This window comes from Galeopterus variegatus, unplaced genomic scaffold (assembly GCF_000696425.1).
Source record: "Galeopterus variegatus unplaced genomic scaffold, G_variegatus-3.0.2 Scaffold3253, whole genome shotgun sequence".
NCBI lineage: Eukaryota > Metazoa > Chordata > Mammalia > Dermoptera > Cynocephalidae > Galeopterus > Galeopterus variegatus.
This window is the reverse complement of record NW_007729364.1, coordinates 50,031-66,196: the sequence shown is the minus strand read 5'-3', so window position 1 is coordinate 66,196 and position 16,166 is coordinate 50,031. Positions and strand designations below refer to the sequence as shown.

Here is a 16,166-nt window from a genome sequence, read left to right as displayed (position 1 = left end):
CATTCAAAAACACAGAGATTCATTCATAGCACTTGAATCTTCAGACCTGGAAAATTATGCCGCAGTCTTGATACTGATAGTTAATACATTTTAAGCACTTCCACAAAACAGGTGCCATCGTAACTACTTTACAAGTATTAACTCATTCAATCCACAAAGCAACCATATCAAGTATGTATGTGTTATTATTATTCCTGTTTTACAGGTAAGTAAACTGAGGTATAGAAAAATTAAGTAACCTTCCCAAAGTTATACAACAAGTGAGTGGTAGAACTGTGATTTACACCCATGATGAGCTTCAGAGTCTATGTGTGGTAGTTAGGTCACTAAATCAGTCAGATCAAATAGCATCATTATTTCTAATAACATTTAAGCATAGAGAGGTTTCAAAGATTAGGAAACATGGATAATACTTCGCAAAGCAGGTCCTGGGGAAAAATGCATTAGCAATTGATATTATTTAGCCCAGAGTTTAACTTCATAAAAGTTGAGGAGTAGCTTGATTAATGCCTTCGGAGTTATAAAAATGTTTGACTCATTCACTTGTTTAAATTATATCGGACCTATTGTGTTCAAGGTGCAAGGTGTTAGGTGTTAATCAGAAATAGAAAAAGAGAATGGATTTGACTCCCCTTCTGAGAGAATCTTAACTGCAAGAAGGAAGCAAAGTTTAGATTGGACATAAGCGAGAGCATCTTGACTCATAGAGGAATTTGAGCCTCTAAAATTTTTATTTGATATTTACAAACAATCCATCTTACAATCTTTAAAAATCTCCACATTTTGATTACAATTTTAATATGTTTAATTAAAGATTACTTTCTCCAACTATAACCACACACTCAGAAGCAGTGAGAGGGCACTTGGCTGGGCTGTCATTAATTCAGTGGCTCTTTCTTGAACAACTATCTTATTAACCTTACAGTGCACACTACTCAAACTTATATCTCAGCAAAAGTGGCCAGTCACTGAGCTTCAGGGTAGTTAATGAAGAGGAGACACAGCAGATGTATGCCAAGAGTTTTCTATAATGAGAACTTCTTGAAGACAAAAACCACACCTCTGACCATGCCTAATAAGTGCCTTACTCACAGGGCAGGCTGAATAAAAATGTGTTAAATTTAAGAATAATGCATTCAATTCAAGTCTATGTATATTTCTGTATTTAGAGCAAGAAAAAAGACAACGCTTAATGTTAAGAATAGAAATCATTGTTAAAATATAATGAATGCTTACCATGTATCAGGTATCATTAATTTTCACAGGAGCCACTTGAGATAGAAATATTTAGTATCCCTATGTCACAGATAAAAAACTGAGGTATCATTAAGTTTCACAGGAGCCACTTGAGATAGAAATATTTAGTATCCCTATGTCACAGATAAAAAACTGAGTCCAGGAAGGTTGATTTGTGATGGAATTGGGTTTAAAGTTCAGGCCTGTTTAACCTCAGAACCAGATTTCTAACCCTCACAATTATTTCCTTCCATTTTAGAGTTCACTTTAGTCTAAATTATGCTATTAAAAACAGATCTTTATTATTTCTCTAAATGAAGTGTCAGGCAGAATTCATTCCATCCTGAATTTCAGGTCTCAAAACAAACATAAGGAAGGGGAGCAGTTGCTCTTCTTACTCTAAGATTTCTATCCTACACAGAGTTTTTCCTTTTATTCTTTTCATGATGGAAGACCAAAAATTAAAAAAAAAAAAAAAAAAAAAAAAAAAAAAGCAACTGTCATGAGAGAAGAGGGTTGTTTGGTGGGATCCCAGGTTCTTGTCCCTCCCTCCACTGCCACCCATGTCGTGGTCCACAAAGCAGACAACACAACATTTGTCCTGTCAGGTTTTCTTGCCAAGGTGATTGTTTGAGTCCAAGATGAAGACTCAAAAAATCCAAAATCGGTTGTTATTTTTCAGTTCACAGGATTTCATAACAGTGGAAAGAAAGAACTGCTCTGGACTCCAGGCTTCTCTAATGGGCCCAACACGTCAACAACAGGAGGGGAGGCGTGCCAACCATTTCTTGAGGGGGAGAGTAGGGAGGCTAATCAGATGACCCATTTCTGGGTAGAGAAAGAAAAGACTCAGGTTTATTTAGCTCTTCTGAATTCTCCCAGTGATCACTGAGAGAGAAATCAAACCATAATATGTAAGGTCAGATCATTTCATCACTGTCCTTTCAGAACTGGGAAATTGCATTATGAAATGCAGATGGCATCTCGAGGTTAAAATAGCAAGTTATTATTACCACACAGCTTACAGGAGATTTTTTTTTTTCTGCCTCATGGAAGAATATACATTTTAAAAATCTGTTTCTTTTGGCTTGATCTAAATGATGGCAGGGGAAACATAACAATCATGTAGCTTGCTTCTACAGAAACAAAAACCAAAAGGATTTACTGCAGATGAACAGTATATTTATAATGTAGAAGACGGTCATAGAACATAGTCTAGGGGAGAACAACTAGCCTGAAATAAACTGTTGTTTCTGTATTTCAAAAATGCAGAGTTAGGCTACTAGAGAAATCACTAAATTCTGCTGAAGCCATTACAGGCTTTCATGTTTACTCTTTTTGGTACTACATAAAGCACAGTATTGCTACTTACCAATATAGTTCTTGGATCTGTTCATCCTACATGATTAAAGAGTAATAAATGCTCTTATGTGTCAATCGGGAGTTTAGTAAGCACACGTTAACTATGCATGGGTTTTCACTGCAAATTACAGTCCCAGACAGGTTCGGGCACACACAGTTCAGGTCAAGTCAGAATTTTATTGCTTTTGGTTCAAGGGTATTGGTGAATTTCCTGGGTGAAGCACAAAGGTAGGTGCAGCACAAAGTAGGCTTCAGGAAAAGTTATAATTTTAGACATAATGCATTATGGGTTTTACTGAGGTATGAAAATATGTAATATCAGAATGACTTTCAAAATTGAAGTCATCAGACCAGTACAGTATTTTGTAACTTTTAAACCCATATAATTTCTGATTTTATTGGAGAGTTAGTAGAAAAGAAGGACTGTCAGCCAGTAAGTAAATACATTTTTAAGCAATGCTAGTTAGAAGTCCTCAAGAAGTTTTCTGGAAATTCTAGATGCAAAAGGGGAAATAAATGCCAATGCCAACAGTTCAAGGGAGAAAAGAATAATTTTGATGAATGAGAGTTTAAAGACACCTGCTTGTCATCTTTGTTGGACAACTGCTTTGCAAGTGGCTTACTACTAGTAGATATTCAGCACTGTGAGAAAGACTGTTTTCCCCCAGATTGTCCCTTTTGTGTTCAGGAGTGAATTAACACCAAAAGATCAATTTCTTCTCCTGACTCTTCACTTCTTTCCCCCTAACTCTGCATGAAAAAGAGAAAAACTCTAATCACAAGATCAATTCCAATATCATTGACAATTCTTATCTCTGATAGAGTTTGGATATTATTGTCCCCCAAGAACTCATGTGGAAATCTGATCCCCAGCATGGCAGTGTTGGGAGTGTTGGGAGCTGTTTGAGTCACAGGGGCAGATCCCTCATGAATGGATTAATGCTCTTCCTGGGGAGTGGGGTGAGCGAGTTCTCATTCTATTAGTTCCCAACAGAGCTGGTTGTTTATAGGATCCTGGCGTCTCCCCTCTCCCTCTCTCTTGCTTCCTCTGGCCATGTGATCTGCTTGTACCAAGGCTGCCTGCCGCTTTCTGCCATGAATAAAAGCAGTATAGGTTCCTGGCGTCTCCCCTCTCCCTCTCTCTTGCTTCTTCTGGCCATGTGATCTGCTTGTACCAAGGCTGCCTGCCGCTTTCTGCCATGAATAAAAGCAGCCTGAGGCCCATGCCAGCTGCAGCTGTCTCAGAACTGAGAGACAAATAAGCCTCTTTTCTTTATAAATTACCCAGTTTCAGGTATTCTGTTATAGCAACACAAAACAGACTTATATAATCTCTTTCATTTTTCCTTCGCTTCTACCTTCTTTTTCCATATTTGTTCTTTAATTTAGTAGCAAATGGAGACTCAACTGGCTACCATCTCTTCTGGAAGAGAAGCATGTTAGAAAACAAATGGGTTGTTACTTGGCCCACCCTGGGTTCTTGCTCTGGCTTTGTGTGTGCCCTCTCTGTTAATCTCCTTGTCTCTGTGTGTTGGGGCAAGGGGCCATTTAAACTCATTGAAACTGCCCCTTCTTTCTCAAGAAGAGGCAATGGTTTATGTGAATAGGAAAACAAATCTTTGGCCTGCCCCTTCCACCCCCTTAGGCTGGCAGGGAGGAAGAAAGAGAAGACTGGGATTTCAAAGGCTCTGCCAGTTCTTTTGCTGTGCCAAAGAGATCCAGAATAACTGGCCTTTTGTTTAAGGGAAATGGTAATGAGCCTTTGGAAATACAAAATTATGTCTAGAGTGAAGAAAGGGAGAAGAGTTAAAATTCTCTTTGTAATAATGTAAGGGGAGTTGAGGGCAGAATAGAAAAAGGAGGACCAGGGAGAGGAAGCAGACTGAAGACATAAAAGCTGAGAAACTAGGCCAGAGGTTGAAGTTCACAGCAAATGTTTCCCAGTGTTATAGTAGCTGATGAACTTAGCAACAGTGATTTTATTATTCGATTTTGTATGATTTTTCATTGCTGTGACATAACATGTCATTTTTTTTCACTTCTTCAATAGTCTGTTATTTCTGTACAAATGCTTTTTTGAAGTGTTTTTTGGGGTTCTAAGTTCCACATCTGGGTCAGTGTGGAGTATAGGAGAGAAAACAGTCATGTATTTAAGACCATAATGATAATAAGAATTTAGGAGAAACAAATCAGAGCCAGAAGTGACCATGAAAGCATATTCACAAAAATCCCAAGGAAAGCATCAGAATAATAATAGTACATAATAAAGGACTCAGGTTAATTTATTTTAGGTGCAAGAAAAGGTCCGCCAACATGTAGTTATATGTAAATTATGATTAAAAACACCATATAGGAAGCAGAAGACCTGGTGCATAGTACGTGCTGAATAATCCTGAGTCATCTCCTTTGCACGGGAGCAATATGGAGGCCATGCCACTCTCAGAAAGGATCATGGGAAAGACTTGAGTTAAGGGCACTGAGAGATTAAAGCAAGGCAGTGAGGCCATGTTTCCCCCACTAACTTCCTGCAGGACCTCCCACTGAGGCTGCAAACTCATGAATGAATATCATTGATGTCAATATCTCTATCTATATCTCTATCCAGGCAAGGGAAACAGGAGTGTCTGGCAATTCTGTTCCATGGCACATGCACAATTACTTAAAACCATATGGACCACCAACTTAAAATAGTTTTGCATACAGACTCAAAAGCACAGAGCTGCTATAACCATGGTGTGTCTCAGGACCCAGTTTGTTCTGTGGCCTTTTAAGTACCAGAAGCAGTGGAGTTCAAGAATTCAGGACTAATGCTTTAAATTCATCTGAGGCACGTACCCTATATCTGGTTTCTTGCTGGCTCTGCTGATCCTTCTGTTTGTATCTGGTGCTTTATAACTTTCCATTTGGTTCCCTCATTTTCCTCCCTGACTTTGGCATTATGTATCTTCCTGTCAATGCATCTCTCCCTTTGTGGATTAACTTCCAAAGCATCCAGTGGACTTGAACACCATGTGATTTAGTCCAGCTATCCTTGTGGAAGTAGATAGCAGCTGCCCTGTGCCACCTGTGTTCCTGAGCACTGAGGCCCCTGCCCAGCCCAGTGTACTCCATCTGGCGAATGTTTGGGATAAAATAACTAGGTAGTCTAAGGGGACAGGCATGTTAAAAGGGAGATTCATAATGGTAAAATAAACACAGGGAGTTAAATGAGAGAACAGTTCCATGAGTGAACTAAGTTGAGATGTTCAGAGAAAGCAACAGAAGGAAAAGAGAGAGAGAGAATGAATTTAGTATGTGCAGTTAATTCTGGTGGAAATCAGAGAAGAACTTCAAATGTGAGAAGTAAGGTGTAGGACAGGGCACTGCTGTAGGCTGGCTTTCTCTGAGACTCTGAGATGGTGATTTGTGATTCTTGGGACTTATTGGAGAATGCTCTTGGGAACAACAAGTTCTATGGAGGATTGGAGACAGCAGCATTAGGCAAAGGGAGAGGTGAAACCTTGGAGAAGTTGAGTCACAAAAGGAGCTCTGGAGCTAGAATGACCCCTTCAGAATTATCTGAAATTCAGACATGTGGCCTGGGTCTTTGTTTTAGGCTGCTATGACAAAATTACCATAGACCAGGTGGCTTATAAACAACAGAAATTTATTATTTCACAGTTCTGGAGACTGGGAAATTCAAGATCAAGATTCTGGCAGAGTCAGTGTCCGGTGAGGTCCTACATCTTGGTTCATAGGGAGCCTTCTTCTCTCTGTGTCCTCACATGGTGGAAGGAGCAAGAGTTCTCTATTATAAGGGGTCTCTATTATAAGGGCACAAATCTCATTCCCAGTCACCTCCCAAAGCCCTCACCTCTTAATACCATCACATTGGGGGTTAGGATTCTAACATGATTTGGGAGACGCAAACATGCAGTCTACAGAAGTCTTTATACCCCACACTGACTCTACTGCCCAACACCAGCTAACACCTATAGGCTGCCCCTGAGAAAGAGGCATGATGGTGGGTGAAGTTCTTTTCAGTCAGCACATCCCTGGACAAGCACTTAGTTGAGATGCATTAGCCACCACTCCTGCTGGAGGAATGAGAGTTTGGGTCCTGAAAGGGGTGTGAGATCTGGGCTGGGCATCACAGCATCTCCCTCATCTAGAGTAAGAATCACAGCTCTGAAGGAGAGGCCTCTGTAGGGCCTCTCCTTCAGAGCTCTATGGAAATTAGTTTTATACTATTCACTGGTTGTTTCATGTGCATTGGTTTTGTCCCTTACCTAAACGCTAAACTCTTTGAATGCCAGGATCACATTTTATATGTTTTCTTATCCCTTAACTCCTTTAGCTGAGTAATTGGCCAATCTAAAATTGATTTTAAAAAACAAGCCCATTAATTGTGTAACATGATACTAAAATAATAAAAATCTTTCTGTCATGTTTTGGAAAGATGTAAACAACCTCTCATTTACCAAATTTTTTCCCTACTTCTCGTACATTCATATGAATGGCTCCTGAATGAGCTGGTTATGATGATCTTGAAGAGTTACAGGCAGAACCTTGAAAACTCGAAAAGAGAAGGTAAGGGAGACCAGAAGAAGTACAAGTGAAAGTGAGAGTCTAGGTACTTAAGCAGAAAGAGCACTCAACTGCTGTCTCAAGATCCACTTCTGTGTCTTGCTATCCTGTTGCTTACCACAGGATCTTGGGAAAAAACACTTGAACTCTTAGACTCACTTCTTTTTTCATGTAATAATTAGGCATGATGTTATCTGCTTTACCTTCATGAATAGCAAGCAGGTGTTGGACTGAAGGACCGTGATAAGAATTGATGGGTAATGCCTACCTAATATTTTTGAGGTCTAAAAATCAGTTCAAAAAAGTAGTTTTATTATGAAGATAATTATTAGTTTAAGAATGAAATTTTTGAAAAATTTAATTTCACAAGTTATATTGGATATAGTAATGTAAAGGTGATTCAGTAATCATAATAGAAGAAGCGTACTGTATCTGTAATGGTAGAATCTAAATTGTTACATAGGCTTCTGGATTCTTCATTTTTGAAGTAGAAAGTGGGATAAGTAAGATGATTTCTCATATAAGTTTGGATTCTAAACTTCATAAACATTTTTCTTTCAAACCAACATTCTTATCAACAGGGGGAAATGAAACATTAATACTTCTTAAGTCTGTTTAACAAAGTGGCTTAATTTTTTGTTGGAAGAAAGATACCGCAGATGCATGTGTAGCATAGAATCTGGATCTGGAACAAAGGTGGTATGGAAGAATTTCAAAATGTTCAGGGAAGAAAAGTTAACCTCAAATAAAAAATGAATAATATCAGACTGCCAAACTTAATTATGGGTTATAATTAAATGTTCTCTATTAATGCAGTTATTTGTTGAGCTCAGATTGAAGGAGCTCAGTAGTGGGCTTTTTAATTACCTGTTTTGATATAGAAGGTACTCAAGTAGTAACTGAGCAGACACCATTTACATGAGCATGCACTTTGTCTAAATATTGTTCGAATGTTAATTATATTCACCAAATGCAATGACTTATTTTCTGCTAATCTGAAGTTAAACAGGTCTCACCATAGTAGAGGCAAAGATGTGGGTGAAAGGTGAGATGTCTTATGGTGACAGGGCTAGGCTTTATTGCTGGCACCCAAAGAGACACTGTTTACCACAAGTCAGAAAAATTCTCAGCTGGAAATCAGGAGACCCTTGAGCAAAGTTGTCTTTTCACTCTACTCTCTCACGTTTAGGCTTTGCCCTTCCCACCCTTCTTTGGGCACCTAGTGTTTTCATGTTCATTATAACTATTCCTCTATTAATGGAAAAGTAAAAAGCCAGCATTCAATATTGGACATAAAACCCATTTATAATCATATTCAATTCATCGATAAGGCTTTTTCTATGAGTCTGCTTAAGGGCATTTGGTTCTTACAAAATGCAAAGGCTTAAGTACAATAACAGGATTTTAATAATGAGATTTCTAGCAATGGTGAGTCCTAGACCAAGGTATCAAATTATCAATGAATACGTATTAAGTATCTTCCCTGTGGATGGCATCTATTATACCTTGCTTATACATCTAAATTCCAGTTCATTCTATTTATGAGTTGAACTAGGAAACAGTGGTGGTATCCTTTCTATTCCATCTAAGTCTTACCCATGTTGAAAAATAGAGTTTAAACTGATTAAGAATAAAGCCACAGAACTATAGTGAGAACCATTCCCTCAGAGGTCTTTAAATGTCTCCTTTCCCTCTGGTGAAGAAAACTATAATCAATTCTTTTCATTGTGTTCTTTTAGGAAGCTACTCTCTCCAAACCAGCTTAGAGAGCATTTCTTCAAAATCAGTATTTCTGCCTCACTTGAGTTTGCCTGGACTAATAGATACTGTATTTCCCAACCTTTCTCATCTGCTTCTGTTCTAGGACTCCTCAGATCCTAACATGTCAGGGGATTGAATGGGGTGGTTCTCAAGTCACGTATACATATAGACAATTTCTATCCACTCTTATCATCCAAGTCAAACATGAGTGAGGAGAAAAAACTCACATACAAGGAACACACATACAAATGGACAAATGGGCTGGGAATCCATGACTTGGAAGATCCAAGCCTAGGTATACATTGGTGGGAAGGAAGGTTGCTGCTCAAATTAATTCATAGAGGAACTAAAAGAAAAGGAAAGGATTTGAACTGGCATCATGATGTGATCTTCACCAACCTTGCATTGGCTGAAATGAACAAAGGGAAAGGACAAGGAAAGGGAAAGGGAGAAGAAGAGGGAGTGATTGAAAAATGGTTTATAAGACCGTAAGGTATGGTCCCAGATACAGTTCTTTTTTCTATTTCTACATCACTAATCACAGTAGAGAGAGATAAAATGAACTGAGTACCTAGACTCCTTTCATTGTGTCTCTGCTTGAGACTTCAGTCCTGTAAGAAAGGACGTGGTTCCTTTAATGATCCTGGCACACACATTTTTCCTATTAAATAGCAGACATTTGTGAGTTTTTTATACAATGTGCTCCATTGAATTATGATTCATATCATTACTATTATTTTAAAAGAATTTCCCCCAGGGTGTTGAGGTTAGATGTGAAACAGAGCATCAAATATGAAAATCTCACACAAAATTAGAAACCATCAGAAAAGAGCCTGGATAGGGCAATTGTAGTACATTTAGTGCTTAGGCTAAAGATGATTTCCTTTACACAGTAACAAATTGGATTTTTTTTTTCCCTGAGAAAGTGCTCATTCAGTGCACATCTAGTACAACTGAAGTCCAATGAACAGTAAATTTGTTTATTGCAATCTGTCACTCTCTCTCACTCCTACCCTGGCTAACTACCTCATAATGAATCCTTGGCCTTCTTTATAATGAACTTTCCACACTCAATTCACATTTTCTCCTCATCTCTTAAGATGAGTGTGTGTACACTTGGTGCAAAAATGGACTTTAATTTGGCAATGTCTAACCCAGCAAAGTACAATCACCAACACGGAATAGTAAATAGTATTGAAGCACACGTGGTGTTTTTTTTACACAAGTATCCCTTCTAACAGAAATATTATACAAGATTTCAAGGACAGAGGTACAGTTAAGTAGACCCTGATAGGGAGAGACATTAGCTATGGTAGGAAAGTGATAAAATAGTAATAAAGGGCAAAACTCTGAGTAAGAGACTGGAGTCTGGAGACCACACGATGTATAACACAGATGCTTCATGGAAATATGCAATAATAAAAACTAGCACCTGAAGAGGCTTCACAGAGCTGTAGTCATGAGAGGCAGATGGTTCATTTGGAACATAGTTGTATAGAGCTGGGGAGGATAGGGCCGGCCGGGTGGCGCACTGGATAGTGCCCCGCTTGGGAAGCGCGGCGGCGCTCCCGCCCGAGGGTTCGGATCCCACATACGGACCGGTTCCCGCTTACTGGCTGAGCGAGGCTCGGGAGCAATGCCGAGGGTTGCAATCCCGTTGCCGGTTCCCGGTCCGGTACGGGGGCAACACTGAGGGTTGCGATCCGTTGCCGGACACGGAAAAAGACAAAAGACAAAAAAAAAAAGAGCTGGGGAGGATAAAGAAGGCCAAGGATTCAAGAGATGCTGATAGTACCTAGAGTTTCTATTTAGAGAACAAAGCATTCATTTCGGTGCAGAGGAGTCTGTCATCACTCAGAAAAGCTCTTATTAATCACTGACCTGTACATAGAGTCAGGGTCATGGAACAAATAAGAAAATAGAATATATTGGGAAAAAGTTTTTATGGTTTCTATAAGTGGAAATCATGCCTGACTAAACAACCTGAATTCTCTCAGGCATAAACAGGTCTTTTAAGAGAATAAACACATGCCTTGTAGACAAGGAATTACTAGTGGAAGTAATTTAATTAGACATCTGGAAAGCCTTTGAGCGGGTAGGACCTCATGAGGTATGTCATTAGAGGGACTCTCAAAACACTGCGTATCCATTCATCCAGGGGGTCAGGAGATGTGATTCACATGGTGTGTGTGTGTGGGGGGGGGGTTACTCGAGAATGTTTGAACTATGCCCCTTGGATCTCCACAGATCTGTCCTAGGGGCCATGAAGGGCTACGGGAGGTGATGGTGGACCTCATTTTAATAGGGCAGTTCCATATTTGCTTTACATACTGCAGTTCCTAGTAAAGTTTTGTTGAAGAGATTGAAAACAACCATTAGATTACCTTTGAAATCCCTTCAACTTTTATAAAGAATCTGTAATTTTCATATTTGTCTATTCCAATAGATATAAAGTTTTAATCACTAAGGATCTAGGATACACTTTTAAAACAGCAAACTGGATTTAAAGCAAAAAAAAGCTTTAAGGATATATAGCACATTTTCTAGTTAGGAAATAAATAGAATGGTCATTCCTAGTAAGGATCAATGCTGAAGTCCATCTTATTAACTGATTAATTAAGTTGTACTCATTGAGAAGTTTGCAATATTCAATTTTTCATCTGGGTCTAATTTATCATGGAGAAAAATGTCAGTTCAGTTGGCACAGATATCACTTTAATCTTCATGCAGAGCAAAATTGAGGAGGAGTGCTATGAACTAATTTGGTCTTAGAGAAAGTTCTCTATACTATGGAATATTCAGGACTACTCCAAACGGGAATCACTTTCCAGTTCTTCCACAGTCTAGTTTTACACACTTATAGGTGGCTGGGGTGAAGGAGCATACTGTTCACCCCGAGATCTGCTTTGTAATATCTAACATCTTATAGTAAGTCTAAGTCTTTCTCTATTTCATATGACAATTTCATAGATGTTACCTCTGTTAGTGTTATTTCCTGGTGTCTGAGAAATAATGAATATCTTAGACCTAAAGGCTTTTTAATAGTAGAGACTTTTGTGTAGTTATAAAGGCATTTTCTTAGTGTAATTTAAAAACCTTATAATGTGTGTGGGGGTGGGGTGGGGGGTGTGTGTGTATGAAATTCTGTGCTGAATAAAATCTAGGGTACGTGGAGCCCAGTGTTCTGTCAAAGATGAGTTGCAGAAGGCCATGCCTCCCCTTTAAATTCTGCATTCTAGAGATCTTATCCAATTTTATGACTTTAAATATAACTTCTGTGCTCGTGACTTTCAAATCCCTAGCTTTAGCCCTGACTTATCTTCCACATATTTAATCCCTTACTCAACATTTTGCTGGTCATTTCCAATTGTAAAAATGACCAGCAATCAAATGCAATATTTCAAAACTGTCCTTATAACATTTTTTCTAAATCAGCATTTGTACTATTTTTAATTTCTGTTAATGGCACTACACAATCATCAAAGTATAGAGTCATCTTTGACTCCCCACCTATGTCCTTTCTATTATCTTACACCATCTTCAAATAAACACACTCGAATGACAACTCTCTCGGGTCAGCCTTTAGGAAATGGCTGACAGACTCTTGCCATGCTTTATGATTCATAAATTTAACTTGTCAGAACAGGCTTTAAGGAAATAAGTATGACTTCCAATAGTAAACTTTCTAACATATATTCTACAATCTGTAAAATGTGTACAACATAACAAAGAAAGTAAGAAAACTGAAATGTAAATACAGGCCTGTCAGGCCCCGAATGTAAGACACTCTTAAGGTTACCATCACATGCTGAATCCCTTAGTAAGTGCAGTTGTCCCTTGGTATCCACAGGGGATTGGTTCCAGGACCACTGGGGATACTGAAATCCATAAGTGCTCAAGTCCCTTATATAAAACCACATAATATTTACATATAACCTACCCACATCCTCTTGTATACTTTGAAGTTTCTCTAGGTTACTTATAATACCTAATCCAACGTAAGTGCTATATAAATAGTTGTTACGCTGTATTTTTTTATTTGTATTATTTGTATTATATTGTTTGGGCTTTTTTCCCAAATACTTTCGATCTGCTGTTGGTTGGATCCACAAATGTGGAACCCGTGGATACAGAGGGCCGATGGTCAATAGCTGTTTTGTCATCTATAAGTGGGAGAAAAAACCCAAAGAAATTTCTCAGCTTTCTAGGGAATTGCCCCATAATTGCAGAATGAAGCCAACACTCTGACTATTTCCATAACTGCATTGGTTAGTACTATTTGGTTTTTTCTCAGTGGAATGAACTTCTATATGTCATTTTCAATTATAGGAAATACAAGTAAGTACTTATAAAGAGAGTTTGACTCTTTTGACTTCATGTGTAGCTTAAGAACCCAATATGGTCTCTGGTCTCTCCTGAAGTCAGTGGCATGTGTTGTACCCCTGAGAGCTTTCCATTTTAACACTCATCTCAGCGTTACATCTACACTCAAAAGTAGACTGTCAGGCTGATCTTAGTGGGTTAGTGAATTCAGCAGCTTCAATTAATTTCCAGTTGGAAATGGCCTAAGAATGAGTCATGATATCCACATAAGATGGCACGTTAAGATAAATGTACAGTGTTGACCCTTGCCATATGCCCATTTCTTCTTCATTATATTACTCATAGTTGGTTGGACAAATCATACTATTATTCATCTTAAGCATTTTGCTGTTTAAAGTATGTGTCTAATTCCAGGATTTTATGGTTTAGTGTTAAAAATTAATATCCCATGATGATTCTACAATAAACATATTTAATCTCCTATCTCATCATTATGAAACACAAGGTTACTAAAAAATAGCTATCAGATCCATTTATTTAAAAATATTTTGCTAAGAATATAATGAAACTTCATATGCCTCTATTTTTCAAAAGGCTTTGACACGTGATTTGAATTTCCCTTTGGCTTGGAAATCTGTATATCTGGAATTGAATTGTCAGCTTTCCCAGGTAAAATTTAATTTTGAAAAAATGACTTTTATCTTAGTTTTTCCTGCCCATACATTCTATGTAAGCTAACAATGGTGAACTACATGTATTGTGCTTTTAAAAAAATTTAGATTCTTGGTTTCTTCTACAAAAAGAATTCAGTCAAAGCTTTGAAGAGTCATGTAGGCAAAATAAATATTTGACTAAAATTGCTACTTTGTGTTTGCTAGACTCAGACAATGAAGGAAAAGAGAGCTGTTGGGGAGTCTGAAGCAGCTGGACTTTCTTAGTAAACTCTACTAAGAAAATAGTTTACATTTTTGCTACTGAGTGGATTGTCTGCAGTTACCTGAACAGTGTTTTGAGGAGTAAATTGAACTAAAAAAGATGAGTCATGTCAACGAGGAAGGCAAAGTCCAGAAAGTCTTTGTTTCATGCAGAAGCTACGTAGAAAGCATTTAAGTCAATGAAGGCAAATGTCTCATCTTCAAAGTAATTCCTCTGGGCAAGTGGTCTTCTCAGAATCTCATTGATCAGCCCACAGTTTTCCCCAAAAACACTCATCACTGTGTGCCTGCCTTGTATATGCTTTCTTTGGTTCATCTTGTAGTGTGTGTTGTTTTTCCTCAGGTGAATTTGTTACGTGAGCCTTGTTTCAGTTTAGCACCTCTCGACTCTCAAACTCATTATTTCCTATGTTGAATTTTGTATTCTGTAATAATGACAGATATGATGCTGCCAAGAGAGATCAGAGTCATATTTATCTTCTCCTTGGAGACCTTATTGCATTATTTAGTATTATGAGGACTTTTCATTTATGCTGCTTTGTACCTTATATTAGGTCCTGATGTCTTGGCAAGCCTACCTCCAATCTGATGTGACACTGCTGATAGCATTTGAACTGCATCACATTAAGGTGCACTTGTAAGCCATTTATACCAAATTCCACTAAGAAGAGAGCTGAAACCAGATGGGGTCATTTTCTCAAAAGGATTTTTCCACTCCTGAGCTATTCCCATCAGATTTCCAGTGACTGCTTCAGGTCAAGCTTCAAGCAATGTGTTTTTCTGACAAGCAAGAGATTAATTTATTTCTTGGTTCTTTTGCTGACACAATGGAAGCCTGTTTCCACCAGAAAAATACTATGCCTTTCTCTAGATAATTTGGCTTATCTAGAATGTTCTTTGATATATATATATATATGCACACACAGACATATATACATATATATTTTAATGCCAGTTTGTGAAAATTCAGTAAAACTGATTAGGCAGTTTATTTTAAATTAGTTATGTGACATGACTTGATTTAAATAATTTTGAGGTATAGCCTAGGAAAATACGATATTTTACTTTTCTCCTTCAAAAGCAATATTTATCTAACTCTTTCCATAACATCTGGAGATTTTCTTATTAGCCTTCTAATTCTCAGAGAAATCTTGTGGTGGAAAGAGAACTGTTCTCAAAGTCAGGAAACTTGGATTTCTTAAATAAGCAATGTGCTCTTGAGCATATCTCTTAAAATGTCTCTGTTTTGATTGACTTACCTATTGATGACCTTATCAAGTCCCATGCCTTTGATAATAATTGATGACTGAAATTTATAAGCCAACATCTCTGATTGGGTGGGTGGAAAATATCTCAAATTTTATACATATAAAAGTCTTGAATATAATTTAATCTTATTCTTCCCTCAGTGCTTTCCATTTCAAAACACAGCACCACCATTGGTTTAGTTACTTAAGCCAAAAATATTGGAGTCACCTATGAACTCTGTCACATTTCATGTCCAACCCATCACCAAGTCCTGTCAGACATATCTTTAAATATGAGTATATCCCATATTTGAGCTTGTTCATGACCACCACCTATTTCCTCCCTGAATTGTACCTAACAGCTCTCGTAGCTTCCAATTTGCCACCCTCAAATCCATTCTCCATACAGAACCCAGAGGGATACTTCCAGAACATCATTTTAATTATATCACTTTCTAATTCCAAACCCACCAAAAGCTTCTTCTCTTACTTAGAATAAAATATAAAGACTCTACAATTGTGTCTAAGGCCCTAAGCCATCTCTCCATAGCAACTCCTCAAGCTCATCTTCCACCTGTCTTCCTAATTCTAACTTTGCTCAAGCCCTGCTAACCCAAGCCCATGCAGGCCTTGAGCACGCCAAGTACTCTCCCTGGTCAGAACTAACGGGAGCTGTGAACATGAAGCTTATACAAGTTGGGGACCTGTTTTTAGGGAAAAGAATACAAGAATTAAA

General features: G+C 38.0%; 1 protein-coding gene across 1 annotated transcript in view; it reads left to right on the top strand.

Annotated features, from left to right (window-relative positions):
• The window catches only part of LOC103600151 (gamma-aminobutyric acid receptor subunit beta-1-like), a 34,762-nt gene that overhangs the window by 16,848 nt on the left and 1,748 nt on the right, over positions 1-16,166 (top strand). Inside the window, exon 4 of the mRNA XM_008584388.1 lies at positions 14,738-14,812. Within this exon, the coding sequence (XP_008582610.1) occupies positions 14,738-14,812 (75 nt within the window). The remainder of the gene's footprint in view (positions 1-14,737; positions 14,813-16,166) is intronic.